This window comes from Salmo trutta, chromosome 35 (assembly GCF_901001165.1).
Source record: "Salmo trutta chromosome 35, fSalTru1.1, whole genome shotgun sequence".
Lineage (NCBI taxonomy): Eukaryota > Metazoa > Chordata > Actinopteri > Salmoniformes > Salmonidae > Salmo > Salmo trutta.
This window is the reverse complement of record NC_042991.1, coordinates 18059238-18075081: the sequence shown is the minus strand read 5'-3', so window position 1 is coordinate 18075081 and position 15844 is coordinate 18059238. Positions and strand designations below refer to the sequence as shown.

General features: G+C 43.8%; 1 protein-coding gene across 3 annotated transcripts in view; it reads left to right on the top strand.

Annotated features, from left to right (window-relative positions):
- Positions 1–15844, top strand: part of LOC115174770 (atypical kinase COQ8A, mitochondrial) — a 33024-nt gene that overhangs the window by 12601 nt on the left and 4579 nt on the right. For 2 of the 3 annotated variants that reach the window (XM_029733646.1, XM_029733647.1), the window contains exons 2-9: positions 686–843; positions 1326–1721; positions 1816–1882; positions 7559–7633; positions 12206–12331; positions 14473–14558; positions 14846–14986; positions 15697–15778. In XM_029733646.1, coding sequence (XP_029589506.1) covers positions 703–843; positions 1326–1721; positions 1816–1882; positions 7559–7633; positions 12206–12331; positions 14473–14558; positions 14846–14986; positions 15697–15778 — 1114 coding nt within the window. In that variant the 5' untranslated portion in view covers positions 686–702. The remainder of the gene's footprint in view (positions 1–685; positions 844–1325; positions 1722–1815; positions 1883–7558; positions 7634–12205; positions 12332–14472; positions 14559–14845; positions 14987–15696; positions 15779–15844) is intronic. The other variant, XM_029733648.1, reaches the window with a different exon arrangement.

Here is a 15844-nt window from a genome sequence, read left to right as displayed (position 1 = left end):
TCTATTTCACTCACTGCTGGAAGAAACTTGTGGGTATGACTCTACAATATAGCTCAAAATAATTAATAATAAGGTCCGGCACTGAGAGCCAGGCAAGGGCACTTTCCATGCGAAGCCTTCCTGTTTCCTTCCAGATAATCTTACTGTAAAGCTGAAACATGCTCATGTTTGTTGTAATGTAACACCTGTTATTCCCGGTGTAGCGTTGGAAGTCGTTACCTAAAGGTTTGTCCCCTTGAGTGAAAACATGTTTAACCTTTGCGAGGTTGTCTTGGCTGTGATGAGCGTTGATAACAGCTGTGTTTTGCTGCCTGCCCGACCAGGCACTCTCTAGTTGTTGACTGACAGCAGTGCTGACCTGATAGCTGGCTATTAGCATGTGAGACTTAAACCTCAGCCAATGGCCTGTGGTGGTGTGACTTTCACGTCCTCCGATAGGCCATTGGTGACCGTACACGATTTTTATTCCACCAGTATGATTAATCTCCTTTCACTTTGTCACGCTGTTATATTCACTGTTGAATTGACATTTACTGTTATGAAGGTTTGTTTTAGATTATACACGAAGACTTTCAGCACGACTACTTTCAGTACATCTAGCCTCAGACTGTTGTATGTATGTATGTACATACTGTCGACTTTATGTAACCCCCTTTTATGTAATCTTTCCACGTCTCTGTTCTAGGTGTGAGGGAGACCATCATGGCAGGCGACATGATGTTGGTGATGCGTGGCTTGACCAAGCTGAGCCAGGCCATCATGGAGACTCAGGCCAACACTCTGCGTAATGGAGGAGCCCAGGCCATGGCCCAGAGCATGGGAGTAGCCATGCAGAAGATGCAGGTGGGCACAGCAGGAGATGAATGGGGGTAGTGGACAACCGTGATTGTTACAAAGATTCTGTATTTTTCGTTGTCAGACAACACCACCTCCAGTAGCCAGATCTAAAATGGATGACAGAGCTTCAGTGTCAAATAGCTTCCTATCCTTCCTTTGTGCCTAATCTAATTCAGAGTAAGCGCAACAAAAGGTTGATTCATAGAGTTTTGGAATATTATCATGGCTGAGTTATTTGATCGGAATAGTACAATGGAGAACTAAGCCCCCACAAAGCAAAGCATGCTGGGATGTAAATACAGTTTGACTTGAGATCAGATTTACACATTTATTTATTACAATTTTTACCAGATGACCTGAAAATATCTCGGGGCTGAGTTTTTCCTGGTCAGGAAACATGGTCAAGAAAAACTCTGGCCCTATCCATACCAGTGAAACCACACCACAGCTCTTCATTGACCTCTTTCACTTCTGTGTATCTGTTTAAGGAGTTTGGTGGGCAGCAGCAGCAGAGTGCGTCTGATGACTTCCCAGCAGATATGGACAGCAAGTATGACTTCTCTGGAGCAGAAGGGAGCAACATGGACAGTGGGGAACACGTGGGGTCAGGGTTCCGGGATGAGGGGGGCTTCTCATCGGAGGGGACAGAGAGCGCAGACGGAGCGACCAGCGGGACATACAATGGCCAGGTCTCAGTAAAATCCAAGCTCTTTGAGGGCTACAAGGACCCCAGCAGCCAGTTCTCAGGACAGATCCGTTCCTACCTATCCTATAGCTCCTACCGCTCCTACCACCAGGACGGCTCGGGGGTTGGGGGCCTCACGGCCCAGGACATGGAGAAGGCTAGGGAGGCCAAGAGGAACGAGAAACCACACAAACAAATGGTACATCTACACCTCATCTCACTATTACCTGTGACTCCGAGATGTGCTGAGTGTGTATCTTGTCAACCACTGTGTTGTTCTGTCTCTGTTTTAGCTCAGTGAAAGGGCACGAGAGAGAAAGGTACCCGTGACACGGTTAGGGAGACTGGCAAATTTTGGAGGTAAGGCTAACCATTATTTTGGTTTCTACTGTGCTCTTACAAATGTCAAGTGTATTATGTTGTTATTTTTAGGAGGGGAAGGTACTGAACATTTTATTGGATCAGTAACATGTTGCTGTTGACTACATTGCTGTGAGTGTTAAGAACTTGATCCTCGTAACTTGGGAATATTGATTTGGTGACATCAGCATAATGACAGAAATAGTGCTTTATTTCATCTTTTGTTTCTTGCTTGAGCTCACCTTTTATCCCCTTTTCATTTCATCCAATCACATTAAAGGAAAAGTATTATACAACTGATCAACACATGCCAAACCTTCTCTCCTACCCAAAAATGTTTAGTGACCATCATTGCTGTAACCAGTGTCAATATGTATAATTAGAGCATGTATTTTTGAACCCTCTTACGTCATTAAGGGGGGATGGTCGATGAGAAGGCAGAGGGACGGGGAGATTTGAATGCGGCGACCCAAGTGGGTGGATAGTTTGTATTGTTTCTTTCCAGAATTCTAGGGTGGCTGGACAGAGCTAGGTGATGTGAAGGTTAGTTGTCTAGAGTGTTGTGTGAACAGATGTTGGTGTCAATCAATTCCATTCTGTGCATTTTGTCGAGTTCTAGATGCTCTGTGCGTGATCCTGTAATGTATAAGTTGTGGTTTAGGGTTGTTAGTGAGTTCTCCTCTGAGACCTGTCCTCTTTTCTTGACAGCCAAAGGGACAGATTGAGGCCTGGAGGTTAATCTGCACTTTGACCAGTAATAGGCCTGCAAAGCAGACTGCAGATTAGCTACTACGGAGTTCTTAACTAGTCTGCTAGTGCCAGTCAGCTTCTGCCTCTTCAGAGACACCTTTACTGTTATCAACATGACCTGTACTGCACTAGCTTAAAGCACCTGTTTTTTCTCCGTGTGAATGAGATTTATTGTCATGGTTTTAGCAGTGTTTTATGTCATCAAAGGCAGTTTTATTTGGCTACCTGTAGATACAGAAGATGGATGGATGTATTGATATGGTGTTGAGAAGATCAAATTGTATTGGTCACATACACATTTAGCAGATGGTATTGCGGATATAGCTCAGTATTGTGTTCCTAGCTCCAACAGTGCAGTAATATCTAACAGTACACAATAATACACACACATTCAAAAGTAAAAGAATGGGATTAAGAGATATAGAAATATTAAGACGAGCAATGTCGGAGTCCGGAGTATAAATATATACTCTGTGTGTGTGTGTGTACAGTATTCCATCTACTACAGCTGTAGATGGGACGCAACGAGCTGTCTGTCATGTAAGCACTATGATATCTGAGCGTCCCACCACATCACCTTGGCTTGACTGAACAGGAGGAGGACAGACACTACAGCTGTAGGCAGCAGAGGCTGAATGAGTCGGAGCTCATGTTATGATAAAGGGAGGTAGTGAGCAGCATTTCTAGCTGATATCCTGGCCTAGGTACAGCTGATCTCTGGGATCTGTACTGACAGCCAGCCCTGGCCTGCCCCGGCCTGGGTCATCCATCTCTCTGCCAGCATGCTGCACATTTTGTGGCTGTTTGGGAGGTTATCAGATCCACGCAGCGAGCCGATACACAAGTGAGAGGAAAGCCACTTAGGTGCACCTGTTTACTCTGGGTCCATACATGGCCCTGACACCTTCTTTATACATTACAGGGCCAGCTCCGGCATTCTCTCTCTGTCAGGGCACCACACTACCACAAGCATCATGGGAGATTGGGCGGCGGGGCGGGTCTCGGAGAGGGATCTGCTGACGGATCACTCCATCATTCAGCTGGAAATCAGGGTTGCCGGGTTTGGGGGCATTTGAGTGATGTGGGTCTCAATAGATGGACACCTGTCAGTCCAGCACTCTGGAGCCTTATTGGTCTGCTCTCCCTCCCCATCATGGCTCAGGGGGATACCCGGTAGGCTGGCAACCCAGCCCAGGGCCCGCTCCTCCAGGGGAAAAGTGCTATACTGTCCCCCGAGGACTGACCATCAACTGGTCACACGTTGAGATAGAGTTGCTGACAGGCGATCCAGTTCCTGATGTCTGTTAGTCGGTGGGTTTCCTGTTGTTCTCTCCTGGTTGTTATTGTGGGTTGGATTATGGATACATAAATGAACACCATGCAGGTTTCCTGTTGTTCTCTCCTGGTTGTTATTGTGGGTTGGATTATGGATACATAAATTAACACCATGCTCTCTTGAGTTTCAGTTCCCTTTGACAGGTAGTCATGATGCTTCAGGAAACGCCACACATGGATGCTTCCATGGAGAGATTGTAGTCTTACCACGGAAGTTAGCAGGATGTTCAGAAGTTGTCTGACCAGTTGTCTTTTTATGAACCCCCAGCCCCCGCTGTTATTGTCAAGTCCTAAGCAAGCCATCTATTTTTCACCATAAACAAAACTCTATTTCTGTAAGGTGATCAGGGTGAGCCTGCAGCTTTGTGGTATGACAGTGTTAGGAGCTGACGGCGTAACTCACTGTCACCCCTTTGAACTTCTGCAGGATTCTTTGACTTGACTGACAGAAGGACTTAGTCAGCTACTGCTCAGGAAGTTGAGCTATGATTGGATGTAGTTTACCAAGAACGGAGCAATCCTGAGGGAGTCTATGGGTGTAAACAAGATATCCTAATATCATGGTGAAGCTTTCTGAATGTGTTGCTAAGATTTATTTAGAGGACAATGTAACGTTAGTGAAGAAATCAGTTGCTGAACATATTTCAGAGTAAAAATGATCTGAAGCCAGATTTGATTAGTGCTAATCAAAGATTTCTAAGCGCTAATCATATATATATATATATATATATATATATATATATATATATATATATATATATATATATATATATATATATATATATATATATATATATGCACACTATCAATGTGTCCTGTCAACAACCCTTAGGGATCTCTCCAGTGTAGGAAGTGCCACTCAATCATTGACAAGATTACACACAGTGGTGTTTGGGAGCACAGGTACGGTGTCTTTTTAATCATTGGCATGATATGACCTAGAATTCAGCCTTGATGAAGGGGATATCTATCAAAGGTCATTGGTTCAAATGGTGCACGCTCGTCGACCACATTTAACTTAACAGCGTTTCAGGGGAGTCCTCAGCTGGTTTGTGCACAGTGATTTCTTATGGATAGTATTACGTCATGGTGGAGTTATATAACATACTAGTGTACTGTAGGAAGGCTGTACTGCCTGGCCTGTGCCCAAGCTTGTTTTTGTTTCTGTGCCATGTGGGTTGTGGTATAAAATGTTCTGAACTCAGCACTATTGATTAACATTTATATGCCATGGAATGAGCCAGTGAGCTGTGATCTTCATTCTGTGCTGTAGATATGGATGCCCCCCATATTATCAGTACAGTGACACATTTTTTTTCTGTGCCACCATTACTACTTGCTTATTGACTAGAAAGTAGAGAACTATGCCAGAATGAATCGCAAAGGGATTTTATGTTTGTTCATGGACTCGGTACTGGTACCCAATGCTTATAACCAAGTTATCGTTTCTCATTGTGTATTTATTATTACGTGTTTTACTTTTCTATTATTTCTTTATTTTCTTTCTCTCTGCATTGTTAAGGGGCCCGTAAGTAAGCATCTCACTGTTAGTTAGCTGTTGTGATTTGATTTTAGATGTGCTATCCAAAGAGGAAAAGGGGGGATTATTTAATAGATGACTGTTATAAACAAAAAGGTAAAATAATCACTGACACCAAAAATACCTTCTACATGTTTATTTATACTAAACTTCTGTTCATTTCTTAAGATAATATCTGTATGTAACTGAAAGTCTGAACTGAACTCCATCACTGTCTTAAATAGATGAGTGGCATAAGTGAATGTCCCATGAGCTACCAGGAACTGATTTGACCTGACTGATGTATCATGGGGAAGCAAAAGGCTGTGGGAAGCAATTTACAGGTGTACCTGGGATGTTCTGTACAATATGGAAAATAAGAAAATGTACATATCAAAGGCTGCTTTGCCTTAAGGAGGGCACAATTATCGGAATGTTGCAGACAGAAATAACATATAGTAGGGTGTGTAGCCACTCTGCCCAGAGTGGCCGAAAATGCGCTTTGGTGATGAAATTTTACTTCCTTATGTTATTAAATAAATTTTACCAAGACATGATTGTAAATGTTCTGAATCGTTCAGTGGGGTCTTTCTCTAACATATCATTAACATGATATCCTAAAAGTAAGATTTCGTAACCTAATTAACCTAATACATCCAATAATAAGCACCGAGCTCTGTTGACATAGGTTTCTCGTGACAACTTTTGAGGATTTTACATTTTGTGATCGTCGCCTTCAAAGTTGTTTCCGCGGGTCGCAAGATTGGCACGAAACGAGCTGAATTACATGTAAAAGAAAGCTTGGTATACGCTCAGTGTTCCATTGACATTTCACAGATAATCTTGTTTTTGTGAGAAATCTTCGAAAAAGAATCGGAATTAATGTCATGTCTCAAAATCGATATCCTTCTTTTCTCTATTGTTTTATGTCCTTCGGATTCGAGAAGATGACTAGATCAACATTTTTCCCCCCTCATCAATCTACACACAATACCCCATAATGACAAAGCAAAAACATTTTTGCAAATGTATTAAAAATGGAATATCACATTTACATAAGTATTTATTTAGACACTTTTACTCAGTACTTTGTTGAAGCACCTTTGGCAGAGATTACAGCCTTGCGTCTTCTTGAGTATGACTCTACAAACTTGGCACACCTGTATTTGGGGAGTTTCTCCCATTTATTTTTCTGCAGATCCACTGAAGCTCTGTCAGGTTGGATGGGGAGTGTCGCTGCACAGCTATTTTCAGGTCTCTCCAAAGATGCTAGATCGAGTTCAAGTCCGGTCTCTGGCTGGGCCACTAAAGGACATTCAGAGACTTGTCCCGAAGCCACTCCTGCGTTGTCTTGGCTGTGTGCTTAGGGTTGTTGTCCTGTTGGAAGGTGAACCAGTCTGAGTTCCTGAGCAGGTTTTCATCAAGGATCTCTCTGTACTTTTCTCTACGGACAATTCTTTCGACCTCATGGCTTGGTTTTTGCTCTGACATGCACTGTAAACTGTGGGACCTTATATAGACAGGTATGTGCCTTTCCAAATCATGTCCAATCAATTGAATTTACCACAGGTGGACTCCCAAGTTGTAGAAACATCTCAAGGATGATCAATGGAAACAGGATGCACCTCAGCTCAATTTCGAGTTTCATAGCAAAGGGTCTGAATACTTATGTAAATAAGGTATTTCTGTTTTTTATTTTTAAATGTGCAAAAATGTCTGTAAACCTTTTTTCGCTTCTTCGTTATGGGGTAATGTGTGTAGATTGCCAAATTTCTTTCTTTATTTATTCCATTTTAGAATTAAAAGGGAAGGGGTCTGAATACTTTCCGAATGCACAATTAACATTATTTTACCCATCTGTCAAAAGAAGCATTTTTGATTGGACACCCTACATATATAAAGCTGATATGATTCCTTGCGCTACATGACAGAGAGCCATGTCTGTTCTACACAAACTGTTTCTATCTGAACGTCCCGTACGTTGTACCCTACTGAATGACCCAGATCTTAACACCATGTTATGTCAGGATGGGTTGTTGTGTGATTGTTAACACTGTGGGTTGTGTCTACAGGTCTTGCTGTAGGGCTGGGCTTTGGAGCGCTGGCTGAGGTAGCAAAGAAGAGTATGAGGCCAAGTGAGGAAAACGGTAACTGTTTAACATAAACTGATTTCGATGGTAACTGGAAACAGGCTTATGTTTCACATTACGTGTACAAGCATGCACACTCACGTACTAGACACTTACCCAGCAGTAACATGCAGGCAATGCCCCTTTGACATGTCTGACATGATTTAATTCTTCTAAGAATTACATTGTAACCTATTTCATTTGCATGCATTGGACGAGGGCATGATATGATGATGTCACCTATGCAGAGAGGCATAATTCCTATCATAATTCATTGTAGTTTAACACACTAGGCTATAGTTCTTAGACTCTACTGTAGCTGGGCTCAGTTGATGAGTGTGGTCTTAGCTCTTACAAAAAATAAGTGGAGGTGGTTTAGCAGTCTAATCTAGTGCAGGGGAGATGGACATTATAGAGCCATTCACAGCTAATTAGTTACATGCACACAATAATGCGATTTTATTGTGGATAATCAGATTAATATAATGCTTTGCAAGAAGAATGATTTCCCTAATAATCCTGTTTTACATGGACACATCTGAAATCCGGCTACCTGATGGTACTAAGATAAAGGCAGAAAATCACCAATCAAAATAAACTTTTCTACCACAGCGACCATTTTATTTTTTGGAAGCATGTTTGGTTCTGAGTTCAATGTGTATGTGAAAACGACTTCTAAAACGCATACATTCTGTTGTTCTGAACTCCACCCACGCTAGAGGGAGGCTCGCTGGTGCTGGCACATTCGCAGATCAAATCCACTGCTGAAACGCCGACTAGGGTGTTTACACGTCCTAATCATTTGAAAGATTGCTCAGAAAGCCAAGTGCTTTAATCGGCGTATGCTTACTTCGACTTTGACCTTCCGCCGATGTTAAGATAAGCAGAGTAAGGTGTTTATATGACTATTGCATAGTCTGCCTACCGCTATACTCTGTTTAATATTGAATTATTACTGTGCATGTAAACATACTCATTGAGTGCATTTACATGCACACTAATAATCTGATATTAAACGTATTATGGCAGTAGGCAGACTATGCAATAGTCATATAAACACCTTACTCTGCTTATCTTAAAATCGGCGGAAGGTCAAAATCGAAGTAAGCATACGCCGATTACAACCCTTTGTTTTCTTTTGAATTATTAGGACATGTAAACCACTTAATTGGCGTTCCAGTGGTGTATTGATCTGCGCCAGCACCGGTAGCACCTACCTCCCTCTTTTGCCCGAGTGAAGTGAGTTTGGAAAAACTAAAAGTACGCATCAATAGTTTCCCCCATGCAAACTTTATATGTCCAAACTCCAAATCAAATAGGCCTCGCCAAAAAAAAATCACATGATTGGACATTTTCTGCATTCATCAAGTCTTGTCAGGTAGCCTGATTTCAGATGTGTCCATGTAAAGAGGATTATTAGGGAAATCGTTCTTCTTGCAAAGCATGTAAACGTTTTAAACATATTAGTCTGATTATCAACAATAGTCATATTATTGTGTGCATGTAACTGCTCATTGTCTCCTTTAATACCCAGGAAGAGAGACAGTACATTGAATCTAGGGCTTTGAATTGAGATCAACCTTTAATCCAAGGAGTTATCAAAAATGATCAAACTTGATAAGTCATAGATGGTATTCAAGCACACATTCATTCTAAAATGAGCCCCATTTCTGCACAATACAGAGTGAGTATGTAGTGGTAGAGTATAGTTTGTCATCAGAGTGCATAAGAAAAAAACTACTGTGGGGGTCTTTATCAAATCAAATGTATTTATATAGCCCTTCTTACATCAGCTGATATCTCAAAGTGCTGTACAGAAACCCAGCCTAAAACCCCAATCAGCAAGCAATGCAGTTGTAGAAGCACAGTGGCTAGGAAAAACTCCCTAGAAAGGCCAAAACCTAGGAAGAAACCTAGAGAGGAACCAGGCTATGAGGGGTGGTCAGTCCTCTTCTGGCTGTGCCGGGTGGAGATTATAACAGCACATGGCCAAGATGTTCAAATGTTCATAAATGACCAGCATGGTCAAATAATAATAATCATAGTAGTTGTCGAGGGTGCAACAAGTCAGTAACACAAGAGTGTCAGTTGGCTTTTTCATAGCCGATCTTTGAGAGTATCTCTACCGCTCCTGCTGTCTCTAGAGAGTTGAAAACAGCAGGTATGGGACAGGTAGCACGTCCGGTGAACAGGTCAGGGTTCCATAGCTGCAGGCAGAACAGTTGGAACTGGAGCAGCAGCACGGCCAGGTGAACTGGGGACAGCAAGGAGTCATCAAGCCAGGTAGTCCTGAGGCGTGGTCCTAGGGCTCAGGTCCTCCGAGAGAAAGAGAGAAAGAGAATTAGAGAGAGCATATTTAAATTCACACAGGACACCGGAAAAGACAAGAGAAATACCCCAGGTGTGACACTGACCCTAGCCCCCCGACACATAAACTACTGCAGCATAAATACTGGAGGCTGAGACAGGAGGGGTCAGGAGACACTGTGGCCCCATCTGATGAAACCCCCGGACAGGGCCAAACAGGTAGGATATAACCCCACCCACTTTGCCAAAGCACAGCCCCCACACCACTGGAGGGATATCTCCAACCACCAACATACCATCCCGGGACAAGGCCGAGTATAGCCCACAAAGATCTCCGCCACGGCACAACCCAAGGGGGGGCGCCAACCCAGACAGGAAGACCACGTCAGTGACTCAACCCACTCAAGTGACGCACCCCTCCCAGGGACGGCATGGAAGAACACCAGTAAACCAGTGACTCAGCCCCTGTAATAGGGGTAGAGGCAGAGAATCCCAGTGGAAAGAGGGGAAACCGGCCAGGCAGAGACAGCAAGGGCGGTTCGTTGCTCCAGCCTTTCCGTTCACCTTCACACCCCTGGGCCAGACTACACTTAATCATAGGACCTACTGAAGAGATGTGTCTTCAGTAAAGGCTTAAAGGTTGAGACTGAGTCTGCGTCTCTCACATGGGTAGGCAGACCATTCCATAAAAATTGAGCTCTATAGGAGAAAGCCCTGCCTCCAGTGGTTTGGTTAGAAATTCTAGGAACAATTAGGAGGCCCGCGTCTTGTGACCGTAGCGTACGTGTAGGTATGTACGGCAGGACCAAATCGGAAAGATGGGTAGGAGCAAGCCCATGTAATGCTTTGTAGGTTAGCAGTAAAACCTTGAAATCAGCCCTTGCCTTAACAGGAAGCCAGTGTAGGGAGGCTAGCACTGGAGTAATATGATACATTTTTTTGGTTCTAGTCAGGATTCTAGCAGCCGTATTTAGCACTAACTGAAGTTTTATTAGTGCTTTATCCGGGTAGCCGGAAAGTAGAGCATTGCAGTAGTCCAACCTAGAAGTAACAAAGGCATGGATAAATTTTTCTGCGTCATTTTTGGACAGAAAGTTTCTGATTTTTGCAATGTTACGTAGATGGGGAAAAAAGCTGTCCTTGAAAGTCTTGATATGTTCTTCAAAAGAGAGATCAGGGTCCAAAGTAACTTTAGTCTACTCTTTATCCAGTGCACTGCTCTCTAAAGTTCTGGTAATGAAGAGCGCTCTGGGGGAAACAGAGTAGCAGCAGCAGACAGAGCAGCAGACAGAGCAGCAGCAGCAGCCAGAGCAGCAGCAGCAGCAGACAGAGCAGCAGCAGCAGCAGACAGAGCAGCAGCAGCAGCAGACAGAGTAGCAGCAGCAGACAGAGTAGCAGCAGCAGCAGCAGACAGAGTAGTAGCAGCAGCAGCAGCAGCAGACAGAGTAGCAGCAGCAGCAGACAGAGTAGCAGCAGCAGCAGCAGCAGACAGAGTAGCAGCAGCAGCAGACAGAGTAGCAGCAGTGTGCCTGAGGTTACAGTCCTTTTTAAAAAAAACTCCTTCTGCTCATAAAGCCTTAATACGCACTGCTGTTGATGTCACAGTGTGGCCCACTGACACACATTCTCCCCCTCACTCCACCTGGGCTGCCTGTCAGGCACCCTCAAGCAGGGAGAGAGAGGCACATCTGGGGGCTTCAAACCAGACAGACTGGTTCCGCTACACAAAACACTACCTAGGACGGGAAGACATTTTTTTATCCTGCTTTTAATTAAGTCAGTTGGTTTATGAAAATGCTCAGTTTTCTATAATTAATATGTTACATCGTACAAGCTGATACAATAACAGAATATGGACTAAACAAACTGTACAGTACTGTCAGGAAAGACATCCACAATTCACGTCTCGGCAGTCTTCCAGTAAACACGTTTTAGTTGTCTCTCTGATAGATGGGAATTGGGTGCTCTGGACAGGGTGTGAGGAAGAGCGCTGGTGTTCTCTACCATGTCTTGAGAGAGTATCAATAGCATGGAAGTGACACTTCTCTCACCGCATTAGGCCTTCTCCTCAGTCAGGAATCACCACTGGTTTGAGTAAATAGTGTTGCCGTTAGATGCTATTTATGAAAGCATTATCTCCCTTAAGCCAGACATGCACTATCTATCCACAAAACCCATGAGATTCAACATTAGTTTGCCTCTCACCAGGATAATCACTACAACTACATTTTCCACGCCAACCTCGGAGTTTAGCATAGAGCTGACTGTTATTTCTCCCCTCAGCTGACAAGAAGGCCGTTCTGGACTCCAGTCCGTTCCTATCAGAGGCTAACGCAGAACGGATCGTCAGGACGCTGTGCAAGGTCCGCGGAGCTGCACTCAAACTGGGCCAGATGCTCAGCATTCAAGGTGACTACTAGCAAACCTTGATCCTGTGTGTTTTATTTGTGTCTGGGCCATTCCCTCTGTTTTCTGCCTTCTTCAGCCGTGTCTACTGTGCTGCAGCGTGGCAGGCTTCATGACCCTTAACCCTAGTGTCACGGCACTCATGAGTCATCTTCATAACCTCTACTGGGCCTCCCTCCAGCCTCTGTAGATCAGAGTTATTTCTGGCCTCTCCCACCTCACTGACATCTATCTATTCATACATCTCCCAGTTCACCACACCTCCGGTCAGATCACAACAACACAAAACACTTATTTTAGCCTGGCTGGACCCTGCTGTGTTGCCCTTGACATTGACTTTTTACTGGCCTCCTAGCTTGCCAACTTGTCTGCTTGTCTATCTGGGCTGGGTTGTTTGTTTTTGGGAATGTGAGTGGGTTCTGATTTTAAAAATAGATTGCCCCCTGCACACAGCCTTGCCCGCCCTTCTGAGTGTTGGCACGCAAAGCGTGCTCTCATAGTGCTGCTTGGCGCTGAGTCAGATTAGTGCTTGACGTTTGGCAAGCAGGTACAGCTTTAGAGGGAAGCTTACCCCTCGAGCCCCTAATTTGAGTAGTCGCTATCCAGCCAAGCCTGCCTATAGGTCTGCATGGTCACCATGGAGATCCTGAGCATTGTAATGTGTAGAATATAGGGGAGAAAGGGTTTCTAGCTGCTCCAGCTAGCTGGTAAACAGTGTCACAGACCCAGCATAAGATTAATGCAACTCAATGCACAGGGCAATGGGGGCGGCAGGTAGCCTAGTGGTTAGTATTGGGTCAGTAACCGAAAGGTTGCTGGATCAAATCCCCAAGCTGAGGAGGTAAAAATCTGTTGTTCTGCCCCTGAACAAGGCAGTTAACCCACTGTTCCTAGGGCGTCATTGTAAATAAGAATTTGTTCTTAACTGACTTGTCTAGTTAAATAAAGGTTAAATAATGTATTTATTTTAAATGGCATTCTCCCGCCATTCCCATGTCAGTTGTGTGACACGTACCAAATGTACTATTGATGGACAGCAACAGCCAAGGCATTGCCAGGGATGAAAATAAGCCACCAACTATGTCAGAACTGCGACCTTTGAATTTGAAGTGACCGGCCTCTGATATTTCCGCTGATATTTCCCTATGTAAACTGATAGTGTCTAGGCTAATGTCCTTTGTTCTAAAACGTGTTGAATGATTTTAGATAAAAACTGGTTTTCAAACTGGCTTGGTATTCTAGGAAGGTTGTTGCATAGCAATGGCTGTCTAATCGTAACAGAAAAACGTGTCTGTTCAGCAGTCCTCATCCAAGTTAGGATAAACGTACATGACGATAATCAGTAATTTACAGTAAGACAAAGGTAAAATCACCATTACTTCAGTTGATCCCTCCATTTATTAAGTGCAGCCGACGCTTAAACGAGAGAAGTAATTCTCAGGTCAGAAAACAGGCCGACAGATGTGATTCAGAGAATAGGTGAGTGTTCTGCTTAACTAAATTCTAAAGTCGCCCTCACTGACAATCAGCCGGGTCTGGCAGGAATATCTACCCTGTTAGTATCAGAAAGCAAAGACCTCCGGTCCCCTCTGACCACTGTGTTTTGGGTTCTATTTCATCTGTGTTTGATGCCATTCTCCTCCGCTGCCTTTTTCCACTTGTTGTCGGAATGGTGACCCGGTTATAGATCTTTCCCACAATGCTCTGCAGCCCAGCTCCCACCACGTTGTTGCTATAATACATCTGAGGGACCGTTTTAAGGCACTGCCAGCTAAAGCTATGTGAAGATTGTTGCTGTGCCAAATGTGTTTGCCTCCCAGAGACGTTTAGTGAACACTGGCGAGGACTTGTGATAATCTCTGTGATTGAACTGTTTACTTTGATAAGGCCCAGAGGCACCAAGGGTTTAAAGATGATTTATAGACCTGTGATTGTTCATTTATTACTCAACGTGTTGGAGTTGAACTGAACAGGATACTGCGATTAAGACCTGTGATGTCCTTTCCTGTGTTGGTGCAAAGTGTAATGAACAGGTTGACAGACAGGAACAACATGGCTTGTCTCATGTTTTGTTCTGACTGTTGTATGTCAGTCTGACTATGATCAGTCATTCACTTTCATCTCTCTCTGTCCTTCTCCTTCAGATGATGCCTTCATCAACCCCCAGCTGGCCAAGATCTTTGAGCGTGTGAGACAGAGTGCAGACTTCATGCCCATCAAACAGATGACGGTAAGGTTTCACCTTTAATAACCTGCTCTTAAGTCCCCTCCTCACTAGTCCTTTAGCCTCTTGCTAGAAAGAGGTACTAGAAAACAAATTAGTATCACGCAGCTCTCTGAATCATTAGTCAGTAAGACAAGGTGAAAAACGGATTACGATCAGATCTGTTGAACCTGTTTAATGTTTAACTGTTTAATGAGGGCCCATAACTGAAGACTAACGCCCATCTCCGTGACAGACAAACCAATGGCAGCTCCCTCAACAGTGTATGTGTGGTTGTGTTCCTGTCCCTGCAGAAGTCCATCAACAACGACCTGGGCCCTAACTGGAGGGACAAGCTGGAGTCGTTTGAGGAACGTCCGTTTGCTGCAGCCTCCATCGGACAGGTCCATCTGGCTAAGATGAAGAATGGCAAGGAGGTGGCCATGAAGATCCAGGTGAGATAGAGAAACCTGCTGCTGCTTATTCTGGAGTTACAGATAGAAATGTAAGGAATAGAGCTGAGCGGACATGATTCCCTACTCTATATGACAGACTATCTTTTAGAAACAATACAGAACGTTCAGATAGAAATGTAACGTTGCACCCTCCTAAAAAGCCCCCTAGTAATAGTACAAGTTCACATTAACGCACAGTATAGGCTTTTTACAACCTCATTAAAGGTATCTTGCATCGTCACGTAGAAGTCCACAGTGTAGAGCGGACCGATGTTGAATGTCAGCAGTGACCACCAGCATTGGCTCTGCAATCTGATTGCTTTTCTGCTGTTCTCATGGCTGCATTGAAGGCAGTGCTCGTCTTTTCAAGAAGAAATCAAACAAGTCTATTTAAAAAAAAAATTTAATTTAACTTTTTAAGCACTTGGGAATCTTATGTGTCAACTCAGTATTGTTTATCTAAATTGTATTAGAGTAAGCTCTTCCCACATGTTCATCAGTCAAAAGACCTACAGCATGGAAAGCATGTTTGTTATAAACTGTATAGGTTTATCTCAAATTGTATATAGACAAGAGCTAAGTGCTCCATTAGCATGTCCCATATACAATATCACGGCAGTTTTGTTTTCACGTCAGGGCAGGTTTATGTCAAACTGGTAAACATGGTTGTTTTATCATGCTGTTTCTCCTGCTCTGTTTGTCCCATGCAGTACCCCGGAGTGGCTAAGAGCATCGACAGTGACGTCAACAACCTGATGACCCTCCTCACCATGAGCAACGCGCTGCCTGAAGGTGACGACCCCTGGAGGGATTGAATTTGTTATTTATGGGCTCATACTATAAACAACTGACATAGCA